At 49.7% G+C, this 19,454-nt stretch overlaps 1 protein-coding gene across 7 annotated transcripts in view; it reads left to right on the top strand.

Annotated features, from left to right (window-relative positions):
* The window catches only part of LOC139268787 (roquin-1-like), a 395,945-nt gene that overhangs the window by 317,659 nt on the left and 58,832 nt on the right, over positions 1 to 19,454 (top strand). For 5 of the 7 annotated variants that reach the window (XM_070887480.1, XM_070887481.1, XM_070887482.1 and 2 more), the window contains 3 exons: positions 4,426 to 4,649; positions 13,188 to 13,591; positions 14,256 to 14,429. In XM_070887480.1, coding sequence (XP_070743581.1) covers positions 4,426 to 4,649; positions 13,188 to 13,591; positions 14,256 to 14,429 — 802 coding nt within the window. The remainder of the gene's footprint in view (positions 1 to 4,425; positions 4,650 to 13,187; positions 13,592 to 14,255; positions 14,430 to 19,454) is intronic. The other 2 variants (XM_070887486.1, XM_070887483.1) reach the window with 1 other exon arrangement.

The raw sequence follows: 19,454 nt of genomic DNA, 5'->3' as shown, positions 1-19,454 counted from the left end.
CCCAGACCCCGTAACACGACGGAGCTGCGTTCATTCCTGGGGCTCCTGAACTATTTTGGTAACTTTCTTCCCAAATTGAGCATGCTGCTAGAGCCGCTACACGTGCTCCTACGCAAAGGTCGCGAATGGGTCTGGGGGGACAGCCAGGAAAGGGCTTTTAATAGAGCACGCAATTTGTTATGTTCCAACAATCCGTTAACGCTATATGACCCATGTAAAAAAACTTGTGTTAACGTGCGATGCGTCGTCCTATGATATCGGGTGTGTGTTGCAGCATGTCAATGCCAAGGGTCAGTTACAGCCGGTAGCTTATGCCTCCAGAAGTCTGTCCCAGGCAGAAAGGGGCTACGGGATGATAGAAAAGGAGGCGCTCGCATGTGTATATGCGGTAAAGAAAATGCACCAGAACCTGTTTGTCAGGAAATTTGAGCTGGAGACGGATCACAAGCCCCTAACGTCCCTTTTGGCCGACAACAAGGCCATAAATGCAAACGCATTGGCCCGCATACAGAGGTGGGCACTCACGTTAGCCGCCTATGACTATACAATTCGGCACAGACCGGGCACCGAAAACTGCGCCGATGCACTCAGCAGGCTCCCACTAGCCACCACTGAGGGGGCTACCGAGCATGCTGCTGAGATGGTCATGGCTGTTGAAGCTTTCGGAAGCGAAGGCTCACCCGTGACAGCCCGTTAGATTAAAGTTTGGACAAATAGAGACCCGCTATTGTCTCTAGTCAAGAAATGTGTCCTGAATGGGGACTGGGCAGCCACGTACAGGGCATGCCCTGAGAAATTTAAACCATTTCACAGGCGCAAGGATGAACTCTCGATTCAGACCGATTGCCTACTGTGGGGAAATCGCGTAGTCATGCCCCAGATGGGCAGAGAGGTGTTCATCAGAGAACTCCATAATGGGCACCCGGGCATTGTCACGATGAAGGCAATTGCCAGGTCACACGTTTGGTGGCCAGGGATAGACGCAGATCTGGAACTTTGTGTTCGCAGGTGCAGCACGTGTGCCCAGCTGGGCAGTGCGCCCAGGGAAGCCCCCCTTAGCCCCTGGCCATGGCCCGCCAAGCCTTGGTCACGCATCCATGTGGACTACGCAGGTCCTTTCATGGGGAAAATGTTTTTGGTTGTAGTAGACGCCTACTCCAAATGGATCGAGTGTGACATTTTAAATTCAAGCACATCCTCTGCCACGGCAGAAAGTCTACGGGCAATGTTCGCCGCCCACGGTCTACTGGACATCTTGGTCAGCGACAATGGGCCGTGCTTCACAAGCACTGAATTCCAGGACTTCATGGCAGGCAATGGAATTAACCATGTTAGAACGGCACCATTCAAGCCGGCCTCAAACGGCCAGGCAGAACGAGCAGTGCAGATAATCAAACAGGGGATGCTCAGAATCCAAGGGGGTTCCCTACAAACCCGCTTATCACGCCTCCTGTTGGCCTATAGGTCCCGACCACACTCGCTCACAGGGGTTCCACCCGCAGAGCTGCTAATGAAAAGGACGCTCAAAACCCGGTTATCCCTTATACACCCCACCATGAGAGAAATTGTCGAGAGCAGGCGCCAGTCACAATATGACTACCATGACAGGAATGTGAGGGCGCGATGTATTGATGTAAATGATCCTGTTTTGTCCTCAACTACGCTGCAGGGCCCAAATGGCTCGCAGGCACTGTGATTGCCAAAGAGGGAAATAGGATTCCGGTAGTTAAACTTACCAATGGACAAATCTGCCGCAAACATGTGGATCAAACATGTGGAAGAAGCAGAGGAAGAACACGATGTAGAGTTCACTCCACCACAGGTGACCGACCACAGGAACCAAAGGGAGCAGAGCCCAGTCACTGTGGGCAGTATGGACAGGCCTGAGGCACCGCAAACAGCAGACACTCAGGCCAGCGCCCAACAACCGGAGCCCCAACTCAGGCGCTCTACAAGTGAGCATAAACCACCAGAGAGACTCGACCTGTGATCCCAATAAGACTTTGGGGGGGAGGTGATGTCATGTATTCAACCAGCATTGAAACCCATGTATAAACTGACCTAAGTTGTACACCGTGAGAACACTGACCACTAGGTGGTGAACTTGTGGGAGACACTCCTAACCTAGACCTTCAGATATAAAAGGGAAAGCTCCACCCACTTTCTGCACTTGAGTGCTAAGGAATAAAGGACAGGTCACAGACTGACCTCTCAAGCATGGGCCTCGTGTGCATTTATACTGTATAGTAAGGACGTATCAAGAACATTCTGACAGGGCTTAACAGGGTAGACACATGGAAGATGTTTCCCCTGGCTGGGGAGTCTAGAACCAGGGGTCACAGTCTCAGAATAAGGGGTCAGCCATTTAGGACTGAGATGTGGAGAAGCCTCTTCACTCAGAGGGTGGTGAATCTCTGGAATTCTCTACCCCAAAAGGCTGTGGAGGCTCAGTCCTCAAGTATATTCAAGATGGAAATCGATAGATTTTTGGATATTAAGCGAATCGAGGGATATGGAGACAGTGCAGGAAAGTGAAGTTAAGGCAGAAGATCAGCCTTGATCTCATTGAATGGCGGAGCAGGCTCGAGGGGCCAAATGGCCGACTCCTGCTCCTAATTCATATGCTCTTAGAACCGTCGCAATACTGTACCCCGATACTGGTTAAGTAACCCAGAGGTCGTGAGTTCAAATCCCACAGTGACAAGTTATGAAATTGGATTCAATAAATCTGGTAATTTATGAGTTAGCAGCTGGCCTTTGCAAGCACCCAGACAGAGGAGCCTTGCTGACCTTGCCTGGTCTGATCTGCATGTGACTGCAGTCCCACGTTGTGGTTAGTTCTTGGCAACTTCTGAGGCGACGCAGCAGCAAAGAATCATTATGAAGTGTAGTAATAAGGACCATCACCACAAGGACTGCAGCGGTTCGAGCCAAAGACTCAGCACCGTCACCTCACGGCAATAGGGGACCCCTTAGCAGAGGGGTCAACAACCGGGCAGCATAGATTTAAAGGATTTGGAAGAAGGATTTGAGTGGAAATTTCTTCACCCAGAGGGTGGTGAGGTCTGAAACTCACTGCCTGAAAGGGTGGTAGAGGCAGAAACCCTCACCACATTTAAAAAGTACTTGGTTGTGCACTTGAAGTGCTGTAACCTACAGGGCTACGGACCCGGAGCTGGAAAGTGGGATTAGGCTGGGTAACTCTTTGTCAGCCGGCACAGAAAAGATGGGCCGAAATGGCCTCCTTCTGCGCTGTAAATTTCTATGATTCTATGAATAGATGCCATGGCACTAGTTAGAAGAGGAGCAGGGGAGTTATCCTTCAACCAACATCACCAACACAGTTTATCTGCTCATTATCTGATTGCTGTTTGTGGGAGCTTGCTGTGTGGCAAATTGGCTGCCGCTTTTCCCATATTATAACAGTGACTACACTCCACTGGCTGTAAAGCACTTTGGAACCTCGTGAGGCTGTATAAATGCTGGGTCTTCCTTACTTTTTCTCTCAGCTAGTGGTGGGCAGTAATGAGTGTGTGGGGGGGCGGGTGGTTGACAGAAGTTTATCCTTGGTACTGGTCTTGAATATTTTATTTCCCTTGGGATTTCTGGCAAGGACATAGAAAACATAGAAAAATAGGTGCAGGAGTAGGCCATTCAAAGGGCCATCAAACTTCTGTCAACCCCCCCGCCCCACACAAGCCCCAATCATAGGGTCATCCTTCCCTCCCCCCACCACAAAGGTTTCATGTTAGAAGACAGGAGCATTTAGTGACAACAGGAGTGATCAACAGCGGTTTCCATGGGTAACGCAGAGGGAGCTGTGCAGATGTCAGCTCTGATCCACTGCTAACCATCCCCATTTCTCCAAAACCCTACGCACCCCTTCCCCACCCCACCCCACCCCCTCAGACTTACCCTCTTTCAAGGATCGACAACATGCCTCCAACCCCAACTCCGAATGCTAAAGCCAACCTACAACATACAAATAAACAGCACGCACTGAGCAAACAACCCCACCAGGGTACTGGCCTCAGCCTCCTGGTCTGTCACCGTTTCCCCGTACTGGCTCTCACGAAAGAGCTGAGGCCCACTAGGCTTGTTGCAGTCATCTGCTGGACTGCAGACTCGGCCTAAAGGACTAAATTGGCCATGTAAGGCATGGGGGCCATTTTAAGATCTGGGACGAGAACTGAGTCTGAGTTGTGACCAAAATGTCTCTGTAAAGGACCAGGCTCGCCGATATTTTATTTGCACATGGGTATCAAAAGATGTGGAGCAAAGGCAGGCAACTGGGGGTGAGGTAATGATCAGCCATGATCTGATCGATTGGTGGAGCATTCCTACGTTCCCTCCTCTCGCTCTCTGGTGTCTAAGTGGATCTCTCAGCGTTGCCTCAAACTAACTCTTTTCTCCCCTGTCATTCAGCAGGATGGAAATGCCGCAGAAGAGCTCCCTCGGTGCCTTGCCCATCAACGTCCTCTCTGTGCCGTCACGGATCAGTGCCGAGCTGCCACCCATGCCAGTCTCCAAGCAGATTCAGATGGTGCCACGGGGATCGCAAATGTACCCCCCTGCCCAGCAGCCGGACATGTACTACCAGGACCCACGGAGTCCCGCCGCTTCCTATGAACCGGCGCAGTATCCACCGAGTGAGTAGCCCCCCCCCCCTGCCACATGGTCGGAAGCTCATTTCATGGTCAAATATGACACCAGGGTTGCGAACAGTCTGGTTCAGCCTCAGACAGAAGTTGAGGAAAGGGATGGACTCAGTGGCTAGGGAACGGAGTTTGTGGCGGGGGCCAAAAACAATGGCTTCGGTCTTCCCCAATGTTCAATTGGAGAAAATTTCTGCTCATCATCATAAGGCCTGTGTTACAGATCGGGGGGGGGGGGATGGGGGTGGGGAAGGATCACTGGCGGAGAGCGCGCTGAGACTATCAGTCCCGTGTACGACAGGAGAGAGCAACGCTCACCGGCTCCTGAGGTGTGCAACCAGACAGCTTGAGCCCAAATCCCAGGGCAACGAGTCTCTGTAAGCCCCCTCTGGAACTCTGGTCACAGTCCTACAGCGAGGGTCTCCATCAGGGAGAAGGGCAACCAACTCGGGCGTCTGAGCTATGAGGAGCCAGGGATTGCTTACCTGGAGAATGAAAGGCCAAGGGCAAAGATTGGTCAAGGATGCTTGAGGGAATGGATAAATCGATCCCAGATAATCTTTTTTTATTCGTTCATGGGATGTGGGCGTTGCTGCCATGGCCAGCATTTATTGCCCATCCCTAATTGCCCTCGAGAAGGCGGAGGTGAGCCGCCGTCTTGAAGCGTTGCAGTTCGTGTGGTATGTTCGAGATTACCACAAGCTCCAGAACCAACAACAACAACAACTTGTATTTATGTAGCGTCTTTTAAAGTAGTGAAACGTCCCAAACTACACAAGATAAAAGTTCACGGGGTTGGGGTTAATATATTACCATGGATAGAGGATTGGCTAACGAACAGAAAACAGAGAGTAGGGATAAATGGTTCATTCTCTGGTTGGCAATCAGTAACTAGTGGGGTGCCGCAGGGATCAGTGCTGGGACCCCAACTATATACAATCTATATTAACGACTTGGAAGAAAGGACTGAGTGTAACATAGCCAAGTTTGCCGACGATACAAAGATAGGAGGAAAAGCACTGTGTGAGGAGGACACACAAAATCTGCAAAAGGACATAGCCAGGCTAAGTGAGTGGGCAAAAATTTGGCAGATGGAATATGATGTTGGAAAGTATGAGGTCATGCATTTTGGCAGGAAAAATCAAAGAACAAATTATTATTTAAATGGAGAAATATTGCAAAGTGCTGCAGTACAGCGGGACCTGGGGGTACTTGTGCATGAAACACAAAAAGTTAGTATGCAGTTACAGCAAGTGATCAGGAAGGCCAATGGAATCTTGGGCTTTATTGCAAAGGGGATGGAGTACAAAAGCAGAGAAGTCTTGCTGCAGTTGTACAGGGTATTGGTGAGGCCACACTTCGAATACTGCGTGCAGTTTTGGTTTCATAAGAACATAACATAAGAACATAAGAATTAGGAACAGGAGTAGGCCATCTAGCCCCTCGAGCATGCTGCGCCATTCAACAAGATCATGGCTGATCTGGCCGTGGACTCAGCTCCACTTACCCGCCCGTAACCCTTAATTCCCTTATTAGTTAAAAATCTATCTATCTTTGACTTGAATGCTTTCAATGAGCTAGCCTCAACTGCTTCCTTGGGCAGAGAATTCCACAGATTCACAACCCTCTGGGAGAAGAAATTCTTTCTCAACTCGGTTTTAAATTGGTTCCCCCGTATTTTGAGGCTGTGCCCCCTAGTTCTAGTCTCCCCGACCAGTGGAAACAACCTCTCTGCCTCTATCTTGTCTATCCCTTTCATTATTTTAAATGTTTCTCTAAGATCACCCCTCATCCTTCTGAACTCCAACGAGTAAAGACCCAGTCTACTCAATCTATCATCATAAGGTAACCCCCTCATCTCCGGAATCAGCCTAGTGAATCGTCTCTGTACCCCCTCCAAAGCTAGTATATCCGTCCTTAAGTAAGGTGACCAAAACTGCACGCAGTACTCCAGGTGCGGCCTCACCAATACCCTGTACAGTTGCAGCAGGACCTCCCTGCTTTTGTACTCCATCCCTCTCGTAATGAAGGCCAACATTCCATTCGCCTTCCTGATTACCTGCTGCACCTGCAAACTAACATTTTGGGATTCATGCACAAGGACCCCCAGGTCCCTCTGCAACGCAGCATGTTGTAATTTCTCCCCATTCAAATAATATTCCCTTTTACTGTTTTTTTTTCCCAAGGTGGATGACCTCACACTTTCCGACATTGTATTCCATCTGCCAAACCTTAGCCCATTCACTTAACCTATCTAAATCTCTTTGCAGCCTCTCTGTGTCCTCTACACAACCCGCTTTCCCACTAATCTTTGTGTCATCTGCAAATTTTGTTACGCTACACTCTGTCCCCTCTTGTCCCCTCTTCCAGGTTATCTATGTATATTGTAAACAGTTGTAGTCCCAGCACCGATCCCTGTGGCACACCACTAACCACCGATTTCCAACCTGAAAAGGACCCATTTATCCCGACTCTCTGCTTTCTGTTAGCCAGCCAATTCTCTATCCATGCTAATACATTTCCTCTGACTCCGCGTACCTTTATCTTCTGCAGTAACCTTTTGTGTGGCACCTTATCGAATGCCTTTTGGAAATCTAAATACACCACATCCATCGGTACACCTCTATCCACCATGCTCGTTATATCCTCAAAGAATTCCAGTAAATTAGTTAAACATGATTTCCCCTTCATGAATCCATGTTGCGTCTGCTTGATTGCACTATTCCTATCTCGATGTCCCGCTATTTCTTCCTTAATGATAGTTTCAAGCATTTTCTCCACTACAGATGTTAAACTAACCAGCCTCTAGTTACCTGCCTTTTGTCTGCCCCCTTTTTTAAACAGAGGCGTTACATTAGCTGCTTTCCAATCCGCTGGTACCTCCCCAGAGTCCAGAGAATTTTGGTAGATTATAACGAATGCATCTGCTATAACTTCCGCCATCTCTTTTAATACCCTTGAATGCATTTCATCAGGACCAGGGGACTTGTCTACCTTGAGTCCCATTAGCCTGTCCAGCACTACCCGCCTAGTGATTGTCTCAAGGTCCTCCCTTCCCGCATTCCTGTGACCAGCAATTTTTGGCATGGTTTTTGTGTCTTCCACTGTGAAGACCGAAGCAAAATAATTGTTTAAGGTCTCAGCCATTTCTACATTTCCCATTATTAAATCCCCCTTCTCATCTTTTAAGGGACCAACATTTACTTTAGCCACTCTCTTCCGTTTTATATATCGGTAAAAGCTTTTACTATCTGTTTTTATGTTTTGCGCAAGTTTACTTTCGTAATCTATCTTTCCTTTATTGCTTTCTTCGTCATTCTTTGCTGTCGTTTAAAATTTTCCCAATCTTCTAATTTCCCACTAACCTTGGCCACCTTATACGCATTGGTTTTTAATTTGATAGTCTCCTTTATTTCTTTGGTTATCCACGGCTGGTTATCCCTTCTCTTACCGCCCTTCTTTTTCACTGGAATATATTTTTGTTGAGCACTATGAAAGAGCTCCTTAAAAGTCCTCCACTGTTCCTCAATTGTGCCACCGTTTAGTCTTTGTTTCCAGTCTACTTTAGCCAACTCTGCCCTCATTCCACTGTAGTCCCCTTTGTTTAAGCATAGTACGCTCGTTTGAGACACTACTTCCTCACCCTCAATCTGTATTACAAATTCAACCATACTGTGATCACTCATTCCGAGAGGATCTTTTACTAGGAGATCGTTTATTATTCCTGTCTCATTGCACAGGACCAGATCTAAGATAGCTTGCTCCCTTGTAGGTTCTGTCACATACTGTTCTAAGAAACAATCCCGTATGCATTCTATGAATTCCTCCTCAAGGCTACCCCGTGCAATTTGATTTGACCAATCGATATGTAGTTTAAAATCCCCCATGATTACTGCCGTTCCTTTTTCACATGCCTCCATTATTCCCTTGATTATTGCCCGCCCCACCGTGAAGTTATTATTTGGGGGGCCTATAAACTACGCCCACCAGTGACTTTTTCCCCTTACTATCTCTAATCTCCACACACAATGATTCAACGTTTTGTTCATTGGAGCCAATATCGTCTCTCACAACTGCCCTGATTTCATCCTTTATTAACAGAGCTACCCCACCTCCTTTTCCTTCTTGTCTATCTTTCCGAATCATCAGATACCCCTGTATGTTTAATTCCTAGTCTTGGCCACCCTGCAACCACGTTTCTATAATGGCCACCAAATCATACCCATTTGTAATGATTTGTGCCGTCAACTCATTTACTTTATTTCGAATGCTGCGTGCGTTTAGGTAGAGTGTTTTAATACTAGTTTTTAAACCATGATTTTTAGTTTTGACCCCTCCTGCAGCCCCTTTATATTCAGTGGCCCTTTTTGTTTTTTGCCTTGGGTTTCTCTGCCCTCCACTTTTACTCATCTCCTTTCTGTCTTTTGCTTTTGTCTCCATTTTGTTTCCCTCTGTCTCCCTGCATTGGTTCCCATCCCCCTGCCATATTAGTTTAAATCCTCCCCAACAGCACTAACAAACACTCCCCCTGGGACATTGGTTCCGGTCCTGCCTAGGTGCAGACCGTCCGGTTTGTACTGGTCCCACCTTCCCCAGAACCGGTTCCAATGCCCCAGGAATTTGAATCCCTCCCTGCTGCACCACTCCTCAAGCCACGTGTTCATCTGAGCTATCCTGCGATTCCTACTCTGACTAGCACGTGGCACTGGTAGCAATCCCGAGATTACTACTTTTGAGGTCCTACGTTTTAATTTAGCTCCTAGCTCCTTAAGTTCGTCTCGTAAGACCTCGTCCCTTTTTTACGAAAGGATATACTTGCTTTGGAGGCAGTTCAGAGAAGGTTCACTAGGTTGATTCTGGGGATGAGGGGGTGACTTTTGAGGAAAGGTTGAGTAGGTTGGCCTCTACTCATTGGAATTCAGAAGAATGAGAGGCGATCTTATCGAAACATATAAGATTATGAGGGGGCCTGATAAGATGGATACAGAAAGGATGTTTCCACTGATGGGGGAGACTAGAACTAGGGGGCATGATCTTAGAATAAGGGGCCACCCATTTAAAACTGAGATGAGGAGAAATTTCCTCTCTGAGGGTTGTAAATCTGTGGAACTCGCTGTCTCAGAGAGCTGTGGAAGCTGGGTCATTGAATAAATTTAAGACAGAAATAGACAGTTTTTTAACCGATAAGGGAATAAGGGGTTATGGGGAGCGTGCAGGGAAGTGGATCTGAGTCCATGATCGGATCTGCCATGATCGTATTAAATGGCAGAGCAGGCTCGAGGGGCCGTATGGCCTATTCCTGCTCCTATTTCTTATGTTAAAGCGCTTCACAGGAGTATCATGAGATAAAAATTTGCCACCGAGCCACATAAGTAGAAATTAGCACCGGCATGGACATGATGGGCCAAAATGGCCTCTTTCTGTGCTGTAGATTTCTGTGTTTTTATGTGACCAAAAGCTTGGTCAAAGAGGTAGGTTTTAAGGAGCATCTTGAAGGAGGAAAGTGAGATGGAGAGGTTTAGGGAGGGAGTTCCAGAGCTTGGGGCCCAGGCAACAGAAGGCACGGCCACCAATGGTTGAGCAATTATAATCAGGGATTCTCAAGAGGGCAGAATTAGAGAAGCACCGATATCTCGGAGGGTTGTGGGGCTGGAGGAGATTACAGAGATAGGGAGGGGCGAGGCCATGGAGGGATTTGAAAACAAGGATGAGAATTTTGAAATCGAGGCGTTGCTTAACCGAACATAGGGGTGATGGGTGAGCGGGACTTGGAGCGAGTTAGGACACGGGCAGCCGACCTCATGACCTTTATGCATGACCTCATGTTTACACAGGGTGGAATGTGGGAGGCCAGCCAGGAGTGCGTTGCAATAGTCAAATCTAGAGGTAATTAAGGCATGGATGAGGGCTTCAGCAGCGGATGAGCTGAGGCAAGGGCGGAGACGGGCAATGTTACGGAAGTGGAAATAGGTAGTCTTAGTTATGCTGCGGATATGTGGTCGAAAGCTCATTTCAGGGTCAAATATGACACCAAGGTTGAGAACAATCTGGTTCAGCCACAGCAGGTTCAAGATGCACAGAAAGATGTAACTATAGAACATGTGGATCAATCTACCCAGGTGGATGGTAGCGGCAGATGGTCGTATTGATATTGGGGAATGGGCAATGGAGGGACAATAGTTTTTGGGACGTGCCGGGTGGACTATAGGAAGCCTCTCCTGCTGCAGTACTCTCTCATGTTGCCGACACGAATCAGTGTTTCTCTCTTGTGTTCTGCACTGTGACCACGAGGTGGTGCTGCGGTTAGTCACTAAACATAGAGTGTGGAGAAAGGACAAGACTCGTGGCTCGACGGGACGCTCCATCGGAACTTGCCTGTTCTGATGAATGATCCAAAACGTTCCCCTGTCCTTTCTCCTGTAGGTCGTTGTGCATTTTCAGCATTCTCTGTCTTCATTGCCGCTGAGATGTGTTGGGTGATTAACGTTCAAACAGATTGACCACAGATCCATTTGGAGACGCATCCGAATCGACCACAGATTTTGACCCACACCCCAGGCTCGGGGGTTCATTCCCGTCTGTTTTCGGTAGAGTTGTACCTTTCTAATGGGCTGCACGGGATCCCTAAATTGGGAGGGTGCTCAAATAAAGCCTGGTGGCTCCCAAAATATCTCCGGCAGAAACTCATCGGCAAAATCAGGGAAGGCACAAATCAGAGAAAATGTCCGAGGTATCAGCCTTGGCTCATTGAGTCAGAAGGCTGTGGGTTCAAGTCTCACTCCAACACATAATGCAGTGTTGAGGGAGTGCTGCACTGCCAGAGGTGCCGTCGGGTTTCAGGTGGGACCCCTCGGGTCAAGATCTCCCGGGTATCTGTTATTCTATATATAAACCCCTCCGAGCCTCTCGATTTTATTCCAGCCTGTAACTCACTCCCGGGTACCTGTTATTCTATATATAAACCCCTCCGAGCCTCTCGATTTGATTCCAGCCTGTAACTCACTCCCGGGTATCCGTTTTTCTATATACAATCCCCCAAACTCTTCGATTAGATTCCAGCCTGTAACTCACTCCCCGGTATCCGTTATTCTATATACAATCCCCCAAACTCCTCGATTAGATTCCAGCCTGTAACTCATTCCCGGATATCTGTTATTCTATATATAAACCCCCAAACCCCTCGATTAGATTCGAGCCTGTAACTCACTCCCGGGTATCTGTTCTATTTATAAACCCCTCTGAACCCCTCAATTAGATTCCAGCCTGTAACTCACTCCCGGGTATCCGTTATTCTATATATAAACCCCCAGAACCCCTCGATTAGATTCCAGCCTGTAACTCACTCCCGGGTATCCGTTATTCTATATATAAATCCCCCGAACCCCTCAATTAGATTCCAGCCTGTAACTCACTCCCGGGTACCTGTTGTTCTATATATAAACCCCCCCGAAACCCTCAATTAGATTCCAGCCTGTAACTCACTCCCAGGTATCTTATTCGATATATAAACCCCTCCAAACCTCTCGATTTGATTCCAACCTGTAACTCACTCCCGGGTATCCGTTATTCTATATATAAATCCCCGGACCCCTCAATTAGATTCCAGCCTGTAACTCACTCCCGGGTACCTGTTATTCTATATATAAACCCCCTGAACCGCTCGATTAGATTCCAGCCAGTAATTCACTCCCAGGTACCTGTTATTCTATATATAAACTCCGGAACCCCTCAATTAGATTCCAGCCTGTAACTCACTCCCGGGTATCTGTTGTTCTATATATAAACCCCTCCGAGCCTCTCGATTTGATTCCAGCCTGTAACTCACTCCCGGTTATCCGTTATTCTATATATTAAACCACCCCCCCCCCCCCCCACCCGAGCCCCTCGATTAGATTCCAGCCTGTAACTCATTCCCGGGTATCTGTTATTCTATATATAAACCCCCAAACCCCTCGATTAGATTCGAGCCTGTAACTCACTCCCGGGTATCTGTTTTATTTATAAACCCCTCTGAACCCTTCAATTAGATTCCAGCCTGTAACTCACTCCCGGGTACCTGTTATTCTATATATAAACCCCCCGAACCCCTCAATTAGATTCCAGCCTGTAATTCACTCTCGGGTATCCGTTATTCTATATATAAACCCCCCGAACCTCGCGATTAGATTCCAGCCTGTAACTCACTCCCGGATATCTATTATTCTATTTATAAATCCCCCGAATCCCTCAATTAGATTCCAGCCTGTAACTCACTCCCGGGTACCTGTTATTCTATATTTAAACCCCTCCGAGCCTCTCGATTTGATTCCAGCCTGTAACTCACTCCCGGGTATCTGTTATTCTATATATTAAACCCCCCCCCGAGCCCCTCGATTAGATTCCAGCCTGTAACTCACTCCCGGGTATCTGTTATTCGATATATAAACCCCCCCCGAACCTCTCGATTAGATCGTTTGTGACAATATCCACATGCGTGTTGTAAACTATTGCCAGGTTGTATGTTTTGCTGAACTTTCCTTCTTTTTTCCCCAGACCTTTACTACTCTCACCACTCCTCGGGATCTGTGACTCCCTACCTGCCACACTACAGACGGGCCAGCAATGTGCCAGAACCCCCCATGCCCCCTTCAACTCTCCAGTACCAGGACCATTACCCACCCTACATTCCGGAGAGGATGGGAAGCTCTCAGTACTCTGGCCCTCAGCAGTACCCACTGGCACAGCCGGTGTCGGGCATGTACCCGCCGCATTACGATGGGCGCCGGGTGTACCACCCTCCACAGTCTTACCCGAGGGAGGACATGCGAAACAGCCCGATACCTGTCGACACGCCCTCTGCAGTCACCAACTACATCGCAGAGCCACGGGAACGCTACGCTCCTGAAAACTACTACACTGTGAGCCCTCACCCCAGCCAGATCAGGCCTCCCTACAGGGTAAGTCCTCACTGCCAAGCTTTTGATCCATCCACACTTGGATCTGTGTTCTGTGCGAACGCGACAATGTTTCTATGGAGTGGGTCAGTTCTGTGCAATCGCGACTGGGTTTCTATGGAGTGGGTCAGTTTTGTGTGATCATGACTGGGTTTCTATGGTGTTGTGCCCCAACCACAGGCCTGACCAAGAGCAGCTAACTCAGCGTAGATTTCCTGGTACTCAGCACTGCACCGGGCCGGGCCCCGCACTGAACCGGGCCCGACACCGCACCGGGCCCCGCACTGCACCGGGCCCCGCACTGCACCGGGCCCCGCACTGCACCGGGCCCGACACCGCACCGGGCCCCGCACTGCAACTGGCCCCACACCGCACCAGGTCCGACACCGCACCGGGCCCCGCACTGCACCGGGCCCGGCACCGCACCGGGCCCGACACCGTACCGGGTCATCCAGCCCAACTGGTCTTTTCTGGTGTTTATGTTCCAGACAAGGCTCCCCACAACCCTCTTCATCTAATCCTATCAGCATACCCTTCCATTGCTTTCTCCCTCGTGTAATTACCTATGTTCCCCTTAACTGCATGTATTCTACACTCTCGCCACTCTCCGGGTAAAGAAGTCTCTCCTAGAATAATAACTGATTGCTGATTGCACTGTTTCCTCCAGGATCCTCACGGCAGGGTGCCCCAGCACCAACCTCAACCTCAGCCAAGCCTGGATTATCTTCACCGGCGCAGGAAAGAGCTCATGGCCCAGCTCGAGGAACGGAAGACCATCTCTCCGCCCCCCTTCCCCCCAACCGCAGGCCTGCCATCTTCCTTTGTCGATGTTTCACCGGAGGTATTTGGAATTTTCCCAATTTTCTCTTCTTGCATCACCAGCAGAGCCTGGGAATGGACAGCAGTCTCTGTTGAGAGCAAGACCAGCAGTGGGACCTGACCCCTGAGGGCAGGAGTTTTGAGGTGGCAGCTGTGTATTGGGAAAGGAGATCTGTATAGAGATACTGTGTTAAACTTAAACAACCAGGCCAGGGGTTAGTCCAGGTATAGGCTCTCCCAGCCTAGGATCCACTTCAGGTATAGGCACTCCCAGTCTAGGATCCACTCCAGGTATAGGCACACCCAGTCTAGGATCCACTCCAGGTACAGGCTCTCCCAGTCGAGGATCCACTCCAGGTACAGGCTCTCCCAGTCTAGGATCCACTCCAGGTATAGGCTCTCCCAGTCTAGGATCCACTCCAGGTATAGGCTCTCCCACTCGAGGATCCACTTCAGGTCAAGGCTCTCCCAGTCAAGGATCCACTCCAGGTATAGGCTCTGCCAGTCTCTGATCCACTCCAGGTATAAAATCCACTCCAGGTATAGGATCCACTCCAGATATAGGCTCTCCCAATCTATGATCCACTCCAGGTATAGGCTCTCCCAGTGTAGGATGCAATCCAGGTATAGGCTCTCCCAGTCTCGGATCCACTCCAGGTATAGGCTCTCCCACTCGAGGATCCACTTCAGGTCAAGGCTCTCCCAGTCAAGGATCCACTCCAGGTATAGGCTCTCCCAGTCTATGATTCACTCCAGATATAGGCTCTTACAGTCTAGGATCCACTCCAGGTAAAGGCTCTTCCAGCCTCTGATCCACTCCAGGTATAAAATCCACTCCAGGTATCGGCTCTCCCAGTCTAGGATCCTCTGCAGGTGCAGGATCCACTCGAGATATAGGCTCTCCCAATCTAGGATCCACTCCAGATATAGGCTCTCCCATTCTAGGATCCACTCCAGGTATAGGCTCTGCCAGTCTCTGATCCACTCCAGGTATAAAATCCACTCCAGGTATAGGATCCACTCCAGATATAGGCTCTCCCAATCTATGATCCACTCCAGGTATAGGCTCTCCCAGTGTAGGATGCACTCCAGGTATAGGCTCTCCCAGTCTAGGATGCACTCTAGGTATAGGCTCTCCCAGTCTCGGATCCACTCCAGCTATAGGCTCTCACAGTCTATGATCCACTCCAGGTATAGGCTCTCCCAGCCCAGTATCCACTCCAGGTATAGGCTCTCCCAGCCCAGTAACCACTCCAGGTATAGGCTCTCCCAGTCTAGGATTCACTCCAGGTATAGGCTCCCCCAGTCTAGGATCGACACCAGGTATCGGCTCGCCCAGTCTAGGATTCACTCCAGGTATAGGATCCACTCCAGGTATAGCCTCTACCAGTCTAGGATCCACTCCAGATATAGGCTCTCCCAGTCTATGATCCACTCCAGGTGTAGCCTCTCCCAGTCCAGTATCCACTCCAGGTATAGGCTCTCCCAGTCTAGGATCCACTCCAGGTATAGGCTCTCCCAGTCTATGATCCACTCCAGGTATAGGCTCTCCCAGTCTCGGATGCACCCCAGGTATAGCCTCTCCCAGTCTACGATCCACTCCAGGTATAGGCTCTCCCAGTCTATGATCCACTCCAGGTATAGGATCCACTCCAGATATAGGCTCTCCCAGTCGAGGATCCTCTCCAGGTATAGGATCCACTCCGGATATAGGCTCTCCCATTCTAGGATCCACTCCAGGTATAGGCTTTCCCAGTCTAGGATCCACTCCAGGTATAGGCTCGCACAATCTAGGATCCACTCCAGGTATAGGCTCTCCCAGTCTAGGATCCTCTGCAGGTGTAGGATCCACTCCAGGTATAGCCTCTCCCAGACTAGGATCCACTCCAGGTATAGGCTCTCCCAGTTTAGGATCCACTCAGGTATAGGCTCTCCCAATCTAGGATCCACTCTAGATATAGGCTCTCCCAGTCTATGATCCACTCCAGGTATAGGCTCTCCCAGTCTAGTATCCACTCCAGGTGTAGCCTCTCCCAGACTAGGATCTACTCCAGGTATAACCTCTCCCAGTCTAGGATCCACTCCAGGTGTAGCCTCTCCCAGTCTAGGATCCACTCCAGGTATAGGATCCACTCCAGGTATAGGCTCTCCCAGTCTGTGATAGACTCCAGGTATACGCTCTCCCAGTCTATGATCCACTCCAGGTATAGGCTCTCCCAGTCTAGGATCCTCTCCAGGTATAGCATCCACTCCAGGTATAGGCTCTCCTAGTCTATGATCCACTGCAGGTATAGACTCTCTCAGCCTAGGATCCACTCCAGGTATATGATCCACTCCAGGAATAGACTCTCCCATTCTAGGATCCACTCCAGGTATAGGCTCCATTCCAGGTATTGACTCTCCCACAGGATCCACTCCAGGTATAGACTCTCCCAGTCCAGGATATCCACTCCAGGTATAGACTCTCCCAGTCTAGGATCCACTCGAGGTATAGGCTCTCCCAGTCTACGATCCACTCCAGGTATAGGATCCACTCCAGGTATAGCCTCCTTCAGTCTAGGATGCACTCCAGGTATAGGCTCTCCCAGTCGATGATCCACTCCAGGTAAAGGCTCTCCCAGTCTTGGATCCACTCCAGGTATAGCCTCTCCCAGTCTAGGTTCCACTCCAGGTATAGGCTCTCCCAGTCTACGATCCACTCCAGGTACAGGCTCTCCCAGTCTATAATCCACTATAGGTATAGCCTCTCCCAGTCTAGGATCCACTCCATGCATAGGATCCACTCCAGGTATAGGCTCTCCAAGCCCAGTATCCACTCCACGTATAGGCTCTCCCAGTCTTGGATTCACTCCAGGGAAAGGCTCTCCGAGTCTAGGATCCACTCCAGGTATAGGCTCCCCCAGTCTAGGATCCTCTGCAGGTGTAGGATTCACCCCAGGTAGAGAATCCACTCCAGATATAGGCTCTCCCATTCTAGGATCCAGTCCAGGTATAGGCTCTCCCAGTCGATGATCCACTCCAGATATAGGCTCGCCCAGTCTTGGATCCACTCCAGATATAGCCTCTCCCAGTCTAGGATCCACTGTAGGTGTAGGATCCACTCCAGGTATAGGATCCACTCCAGTTCTAGCCTCTCCCAGACTAGGATCCACTCCAGGTATAGGCTCTCCCAGTTTAGGATCCACTCAGGTATAGGCTCTCCCAATCTAGGATCCACTCCAGATATAGGCTCTCCCAGTCTATGATCCACTCCAGGTATAGGCTCGCCCAGTTTAGGATCCACTCAGGTATAGGCTCTCCCAATCTAGGATCCACTCCAGATATAGGCTCTCCCAGTCTATGATCCACTCCAGGTGTAGACTCTCCCAGACTAGGATCCACTCCACGTATTGCCTCTCCCAGTCTAGGATCCACTCCAGGTATAGGCTCTCCCAGTCTAGGATCCACTCCAGGTATAGGCTCTCCCAGTCTATGATCCACTCCAGGTATAGGCTCTCCCAGTCTATGATACACTCCAGGTGTAGACTCTCCCAGACTAGGATCCACTCCACGTATTGCCTCTCCCAGTCTAGGATGCACTCCAGGTATAGGCTCTCCCAGTCTAGGATCCACTCCAGGTATAGGCTCTCCCAGTCTATGATCCACTCCAGGTATAGGCTCTCCCAGTCTAGGATGCACTCCAGGTATAGCCTCTCCCAGTCTACGATCCACTCCAGGTATAGGCTCTCCCAGTCTATGACCCACTCCAGGTATAGACTCTCCCAGTCTAGGATCCTCTGCAGGTGTAGGATCCACTCCAGGTATAGGATCCAATCCAGGTATAGCCTCTCCCAGTCTAGGATCCACTCCAGGTATAGGCTCTCCAAGTCTAGGATCCTCTCCAGGTATAGAATTCACTCCAGATTTAGGCTCTCCCAGTCTAGGATCCACTCCAGGTATAGACTCTCACAGTCTAGGATCCTCTCCAGGTATAGGATCCATTCCAGGTATAGGCTCTCCCAGTCTAGGATCCACTCCAGGTATAGGCTCTCCCATTCTGGGATCCTCTCCAGGTATAGGTTCCATTCCAGGTATCGGCTCTCCCAGTCTAGGATCCTCTCCAGGTATTGGCTCTCCCGGTCTTGGATCCACTCCAGGTATAGGCTCTCAGTCTCGGATCCACTCCATGTAAAGGATCCACTCCAGGTATAGGCTCTCCCAGTATAGGATCCATTCCAGGTATTGGCTTTCACAGTCTAGGATCCACTCCATGTATAGGATCCACTCCAGGTATAGGCTCTCCCAGTATAGGATCCATTCCAGGTATTGGCTTTCACAGTCTAGGATCCACTCCATGTATAGGATCCACTCCAGGTATAGGCTCTCCCAGTCCAGGATCCACTCCAGGTATAGACTCTCCCAGTCCAGGATCCACTCCAGGTATAGACTCTCCCAGTCCAGGATCCACTCCATGTATAAGATCCACTCCAGGTATAGACTCTCCGTCTCGGATCCACTCCAGGTATAGACTCTTCAAGTCGAGGATCCACTCCAGGTATAGACTCTTCCTGTCTAGGATCCACTCCAGGTATAGGCTGTCCCAGTCCTGTATCCACTCCAGGTACAGGATCTGCCTGTCCAGGATCCATTCCAGGTATAGACTCTCCCAGTCTAGGATCCACTCCAGGTATAGACTCTCCCAGTCCTGGATCCACTCCATGTATAGGATCCACTCCAGGTATAGGCTCTCCCAGACCAGTATCCACTCCAGGTATAGGCTATCCCAGTCTCGGATTCACTCCAGGTATAGGCTCCCCCAGTCTAGGATCGACTCCAGGTATCGGCTCACCCAGTCTAGGATTCACTCCACGTATAGGATCCACTCCAGGTATAGCCTCTACCAGTCTAGGATCCACTCCAGATATAGGCTCTCCCAGTCTATGATCCACTCCAGGTGTAGCCTCTCCCAGTCCAGTATCCACTCCAGGTATAGGCTCTCCCAGTCTAGGATCCACTCCAGGTATAGGCTCTCCCAGTCTATGATCCACTCCAGGTATAGGCTCTCCCA

The sequence above is a fragment of the Pristiophorus japonicus genome, chromosome 8 (assembly GCF_044704955.1).
Source record: "Pristiophorus japonicus isolate sPriJap1 chromosome 8, sPriJap1.hap1, whole genome shotgun sequence".
NCBI classification, from domain to species: Eukaryota; Metazoa; Chordata; class Chondrichthyes; family Pristiophoridae; genus Pristiophorus; species Pristiophorus japonicus.
Note: the sequence above shows the minus strand (reverse complement) of the source record. Positions and strands in the feature narration are given on the sequence as shown.